The sequence below is a fragment of the Macadamia integrifolia genome, chromosome 2 (assembly GCF_013358625.1).
Source record: "Macadamia integrifolia cultivar HAES 741 chromosome 2, SCU_Mint_v3, whole genome shotgun sequence".
In the NCBI taxonomy this organism is placed as follows: Eukaryota; Viridiplantae; Streptophyta; class Magnoliopsida; order Proteales; family Proteaceae; genus Macadamia; species Macadamia integrifolia.
The window spans coordinates 5,356,008-5,361,982 of NC_056558.1; the positions used below are offsets into that span (position 1 = coordinate 5,356,008).

The 5,975-nt window shown below is 42.0% G+C and overlaps 2 protein-coding genes across 2 annotated transcripts; both read left to right on the forward strand.

The window, feature by feature from the left end:
* Positions 1-979: 979 nt before the first annotated feature.
* LOC122089545 (protein MIZU-KUSSEI 1) lies at positions 980-2,228 on the forward strand. Its single transcript, XM_042659285.1, has one exon. It carries the CDS (start codon positions 1,015-1,017, stop codon positions 1,759-1,761), a length of 747 nt encoding a protein of 248 aa, XP_042515219.1. The 5' UTR covers positions 980-1,014; the 3' UTR covers positions 1,762-2,228.
* A 1,095-nt stretch (positions 2,229-3,323) lies between these two features.
* On the forward strand, positions 3,324-4,362 carry LOC122058974 (stress enhanced protein 2, chloroplastic). Its single transcript, XM_042621692.1, has 2 exons — positions 3,324-3,745; positions 3,834-4,362. The coding sequence occupies exons 1-2, from the start codon at positions 3,413-3,415 to the stop codon at positions 4,101-4,103; spliced, it is 603 nt and encodes a 200-aa protein (XP_042477626.1). The 5' UTR covers positions 3,324-3,412; the 3' UTR covers positions 4,104-4,362.
* Positions 4,363-5,975: the final 1,613 nt, after the last annotated feature.

The following is a 5,975-nucleotide window of genomic DNA, read 5'->3' on the forward strand; positions in this document are numbered from 1 at the left end:
TAATATGCCTATAAATTTTGAAATCCAACTAACATGCTACATGTCAGATTCTACACCATGACAAGTATAATACAAATCCATGAAGAACTTTTCTCGCAAATTGATAGTGTTTATGACAACATCTATTTTAAGTGGAATATTTCCTTCTAAGTGATGTGTGGCCATTTAAGACCATCTACCAAAGACGAAATTAACAAAAAAAAAAAAGGCACTTTAGATCAAACCCTATTTATCCGAGGGTATTGATTGCAATCATCATTCCATGTGACAAACTATGTGAACAATTAAGAAAACATCTCTTTGATATAATAAAATTCCTTTTTTTTTTTTTCCCTCTTCATCCGCATACTATTGATAGAAAAATGAGGGGTATAATGATAAATGTAAGTAGAATGTTTTGGATTAAGCAAAAATTAATGATTAAAAAAAAAAAAAAAAACTTAAGACTTCCCCTAGGATGGGTCACCTAACTAAAAAAGAGAAAAAAAAAAAATTTTGAGCCTCATTTTATTCTTAGGCATAAATCTTGGTCAGTGAGTTCATTGTATAATTTAACGGAAAAAAAAAAAATGTTCATTGTACAATTTGACATTTGACCAATTTAGATCAAGTTTTTTTCTTATTTAACTGTCGGAATAGATATATATCATTTGTCCACAAGACAAAATAGATGCTTTGTGATATTTGAAAAAATAATAAATATTTGTGATATAATTGATCTTAGATTATTTAGATATCATGGTTGTTAATGTTTTTTCGGAAAAATCATGGTTGTTGATGTTAAGAAATCCAAAAATAGAAACAGATATTAATCTCACAAGTCACAATAACTGATAACTAGTATGATGATATCGATGGGGATGGAGAGAAAAGTGGTAGAAATTAAGCCACAATTTAAGGATCCTTAGACCCAGCCCAACCCCAAAACTATACCTGACATAACCAACCAATCTCTCTCCCTCTCTCCTACTCGCTGACTCTCATGGCTGCTTCCTAGTTCTGAAAGAACCATTCATGGGGGAGCCAAACCCTAGAGCCAACGCCGACGACACGTCAGGAAAATTGGCAAACCCACCAGCCACTCCACCACCTCCACCACCTCCCCGTCCGGTATCTCTACTCCAACCATCCCAGAAAAAGAAACAGAAGTCCAAGGTCTTTCGTGCCTTCCGCTCTGTCTTCCGTTCTTTTCCAATCTTAACTCCTGTCTGTAAGTTCCCTACACTCTCAGGCGGCTTACCAGATCACACCCACCGCGGCACCTCCTCCGGTAATCGTATCACTGGCACGTTATTTGGATACCGTAAAGGTCGTGTAAGCCTTTCCATGCAAGAGAACTCAAGGTGTCTACCAGCGTTGGTGGTGGAGCTGGCCATGCAAACCAGTGTGCTTCAGAAGGAGATGGCTTCTGGAATGGTTAGAATTGCACTTGAATGTGAGAAGAGATCAGAGAAGGACAAGATGAAGCTTCTTAATGAGCCCTTATGGACCATGTATTGTAATGGCAAGAAGAGTGGTTATGGGGTCAAGAGGGAAGCAAGTGCTGAGGATTTAAACATCATGGAGCTCCTCAAGGCTGTGTCGATGGGTGCTGGCGTTTTGCCTGGGAACTCAGAGGTTGAGGGCCCAGATGGGGAATTGGCTTACATGAGAGCTCATTTTGAACATGTTGTGGGCTCTAGGGACTCTGAGACGCTTTACATGTTGAGCCCAGAAGGGAATAATGGGCCTGAGCTCAGCATATTCTTTGTAAGGATCTGATCAGATTGACAATTCTTTTGTGAAGCTTTGATCTTACATCGACGTGGTGTGTCGTAGCGTGCATTACCGTCGTGCACGTTACCTACTGGTGGATCATCACGGCACGTGTGGAGGATATTCTGTCAAAGAGGTGGGTAGATTGGCAAACCAAAAGGACCATACATTACAAGGTGGGATTAGTGTGTCTAGTTAGATTATAGAATTGAGGGGCAGGGGAGGATAGAGAGTTTGATGGCTTAGGGCATCCTATCAGGAGTATCAGATTAGGGTTTAGATTTTTTTTTTTAAATTAATTAATTTATTTATTTATTTTCCTTTTCATTGGTTTTGGGTTCCTTTAAATGAAGACAATAATTTTTTTTTTCTTTCTCCCTTTTTCTGTACCCAGTACTCACTAATGGAAAATGATAGGGAATATTGGTAGCTAGCTTTATAGTTCTCATGTGTAATTGTATGAGCCTGCAATCAATTAATCCCAAGCATTATGAAGTGTGCATGATGTAAATGCAGATACAAGAGGAAGCTTTTGAGGGCTTCAATCTTCATGGTTCAACTAATCACAAATATTGGTTCCAGGACTCTCGGAACCATGGAAAAAGGATACATGAATGAGTAGTAGCCAAGGTGAAAAAAATTTTAGGACAAAGGTCTCCCATGACGTCAGAGTGGGAAACAACACTAAGGATAGGGCAGTAGACGGTTTTTGCTTTTGTAAGAGAACCCATGTTTTGTTTAAAGAGAAAAAAGTGTTAGTGTGATTCGCATGGTTCATTATATTAGAGGGTGTGGGAAAAAATTCCCAATTCGGCGTCATGAGGATTTGTTGTCTAGATTTTATGTGTAGGAGATTTGTGCCCTTTAGGTGTGAAATTCGTCTATAATTGTTGCACTGGTGCAGTGAGCATCGGGTAATTGAGAGCTCTTTCAGACACATGCCCAAATGTTCTCAACCGTCTAATGCTCATTGTACCTCATCGCTCGTTATAGAGGATGTGAACTCGCCCTCTAGGTCTTCTTGTGGGCTTCTTCAAGGAAGCTAGGGGTGGTGGTCTGTTGTGACTTGAGGGTAGAATTGAGCCTGGCTCCAAAGTCAGCATAATAGGTCCAGCCCACTTCTTCACAGCTTGCTTTCAGGGCCATGCCTTGCCTGGTCTCTTGAAGTACGAACAACCCTTAGTGGTCTGTACAGATAAAGCTCTCTTGCTACTTGCTACTTGCTACTTGCTACTTGCTAGAAGAGAAGACCAGCCCACCCACATTCCCGAGTCAACCCGCGAACCAGAACAAATAAGTCGACCACCGTCACCCCCCTAACTTTGTCTGCTAGGAATTTTGACTTTTCAGCTAGTGCTGGAGGAAATTACTTCATAGAGCATAAGTGCAGTTGCGCACATGAGTCTGGGTATCTGTACGGCTGAGATCGAGTCATTGCGGCTTCGACGGGCTTCTGGATTAGACGTGGGGCCCGTTTCCTGGTTCCGTCACTTACACGTAACTGTGATTCCGAAGATCACATCACGAAGTCAATCATTGGTGGAACCGTGGAACAACGTGGATACCTAAGAAACCGCGAATCCATCCAAGATAATAGGAGTCTCTCCGTGTTCTTCTCTGAGATCATCAACTTTTGCAGGCTCTCCTTCCCACTACCATGGCTATGACCATGGCCGCTCGGCCGATCTACTGTGAATTGCAGTCCCAGAAATCGGAGGTTCTAACAGGGAGAGACTCGCCGATTCAGAAGCTGCAGCTCAAACCCACCTCCATCACTGATCCTTCTTCATCGTCGTCGCCTGATCACGCCAAGATCGTCCTCCAGCCTCGCCTCTGTACTCTCAGGTCCTACCGCTCAGATCGAACCGGTTTAATCCGATTCCGTCTTGACGATGACAAAGTTTCTCCCTTTTTCGCAACTCTGTCGGAGTACATGGAAAACTCCAAGAAGACACAGGACATCGAGATCATCTCCGGCCGCCTCGCTATGGTAAATCTTTAATTTTTAATTAATTAGCTTCTCTTCTTCTATAAAATTTCAGACTTTTGATCGATTACTTATGGGGTTTTTGGGTTAGATGGTGTTTGCTGCGACGGTGACGATGGAGGTAGTGACGGGGAATTCTCTGTTCCAGAAGGTGGATTTACAGGGGATTGAAAAGGCAGCAGGGGTGTGTTTGGGTGCTGTGGTTTCTGCGGCTGTTTTCGCTTGGTTCACTAGTGCTAGGAAGAGAGTGGGTCGGATCTTCACTGTTGGCTGTAACAAATTCATCGATTCCTTGATTGATAATCTGGTTGTTGGGTTGTTCTCCGAAACAGAGCTCAGTGACTGGTCCGATGACATCTAAGGATTACAGAGACAGTGATCATATCATTTACAGTACTCATTCAACCCTTTAATCTCCATATTCCATGGCTGTAGACTACCGATTATACTCGCTTATGCGTACCTGTGTTGTATCGGATTTGTAGATCTAGGTTTTGTATATCAAGAACTTGAGAATTTTGTCAGAAGCTTTTGGATCTTAGAGAATATAGTTGCAGTGTTATACTCTCATTTTGAAGAAAATAAGCATTACTATCTTAATATAGATTTATCTTTTGATCTGATTGTAGCTCGATTCACAAATAACTTCTGGTTTGTAGATTCTAATGAGAGCATCGGTGGGGGCAGCAACAGGGGTGAGTTCTTCATATTTCACAGGGGCCAACGCCTAAAACTACCTCTTCTCGATCCTCATCCCCTCAACTTCACCATCAAAAGCACGAGCACGAAGAACTTGAAGAACCCTGGATCGCCTCCTCGATTACTTTATTCGTAAGTTCCAAATCAAAGAACCCATCATGCGTTATGTTCAAAAGGGTCTCATTCCATTGAGGGCTCGATCTCAAAGCCTCATACACCTCCTTCACGAACTTCTGCCTAGCGGCAACATCGTGAGAAGGGTTGATCATCGTTTGCAGGTAAACCTTTAAGATCAAAGTACCTTGGCTCGATCACTGTCAAACTAGGCAATCTTCCCTTCTCCTGCATCGCTCTTGAACTTCAAATCGAACTGATGGAACTTGAATATATATTTCAATTTCCATAAGTTCCTATTGAAGAGAGTGGTGGGGATGTTCTGGAAGTAAATCCCAAAATCAATCCCATTCTAATGGAGAGAATGGAAGATAGTTTTCTGCGGATACCCATGTGCAAGCTACTTCTTAACATGATTGGTCGAACCATGAGAAGTTGCAGAGTAAACGAATAGTCTATTGGGCTGGGTAGGTCCTGGAATCTAAGAGAACGACCGGTCGAAGAGGGCAAACTTATGGAGATGCGTAGATGGCTATTGATTTTGGATTGAAGCCTTTCATGACTAATTTAGAGAGGTTAGGATAGGATAGTTAGAGCCTGGAGCTTGTTCGACGAATCCAGAGTCCAGACATGGAAGGAATGAGGGTGCAGCGCCAAAGACCAGCTGCTGATATTCTATTTGGTTAGACCAAGATTTTGACGGTGAAGTTGAGGAGAAGGGAGCGATAAGTCGTGCGGGATGAGAAGATGTAGTTTTAATTCCCTGAGTCCGATATGGATCAAGGTGAAGGTGTTGGATTGGGGTGCTTGAGGTTTGAAGTGGGCGAAAACGTGGGATTTGTTCTCGACCCTTGGATCCAAAAAAACCATGTGTCGCATTCCCATCACTCTCTTGGCACTCTATGGGGGATGCCCTCTATGGAAAGGATCTTGATCGTCCAATATTAATAAAATCTATTATTCCTTAAAATTTGTTTCTGATTCGCCCAAAAAGGTGAACTCTTACCTCTTATTCTCCCTTGATATGTTCAAGTGATCAAATTACCCTTTCTTTTTTCACATGTTAACAGTTCTCTTAATTTCTCCTCTTTCCTTCTTTATTTCGTATGATTTTTCTTCCCTGGATAAAAAAAATAAAGGGCAACCTCGCTCAACACATCCTTTCCTCTCAGATTCCGATCCTCTCTAGCTACATTGGGCACCCAACCACATCCAACGAGTTGGGAACATCCCTTTCCTCCTTCCCCAAACCCCTCTACCCCTGCTTGCATCCTGCCTTATTCTTATATTCTCAATGACATTTTTTTTCTTTCATTCTCATGCCAGCTAAACATAACCTAATGAGAGTTTGATGAAAGGAAGAGCGAGGGAGCGAACTAATGAAATTGACTTACAAAGATGCTTCATACTACAAGTCATA

What these genes read in the sequence shown, in the direction of transcription:
- LOC122089545 (XM_042659285.1), top strand. Translation starts at nt 1,015, where the DNA reads ATGGGGGAGCCAAACCCTAGAGCCAACGCCGACGACACGTCAGGAAAA.
- LOC122058974 (XM_042621692.1), top strand. Translation starts at nt 3,413, where the DNA reads ATGGCTATGACCATGGCCGCTCGGCCGATCTACTGTGAATTGCAGTCC. An exon ending in TCTCCGGCCGCCTCGCTATG is followed by an intron (nt 3,746 to 3,833) that starts GTAAATCTTTAA and finishes TTTTTGGGTTAG; the next exon opens with ATGGTGTTTGCTGCGACGGT.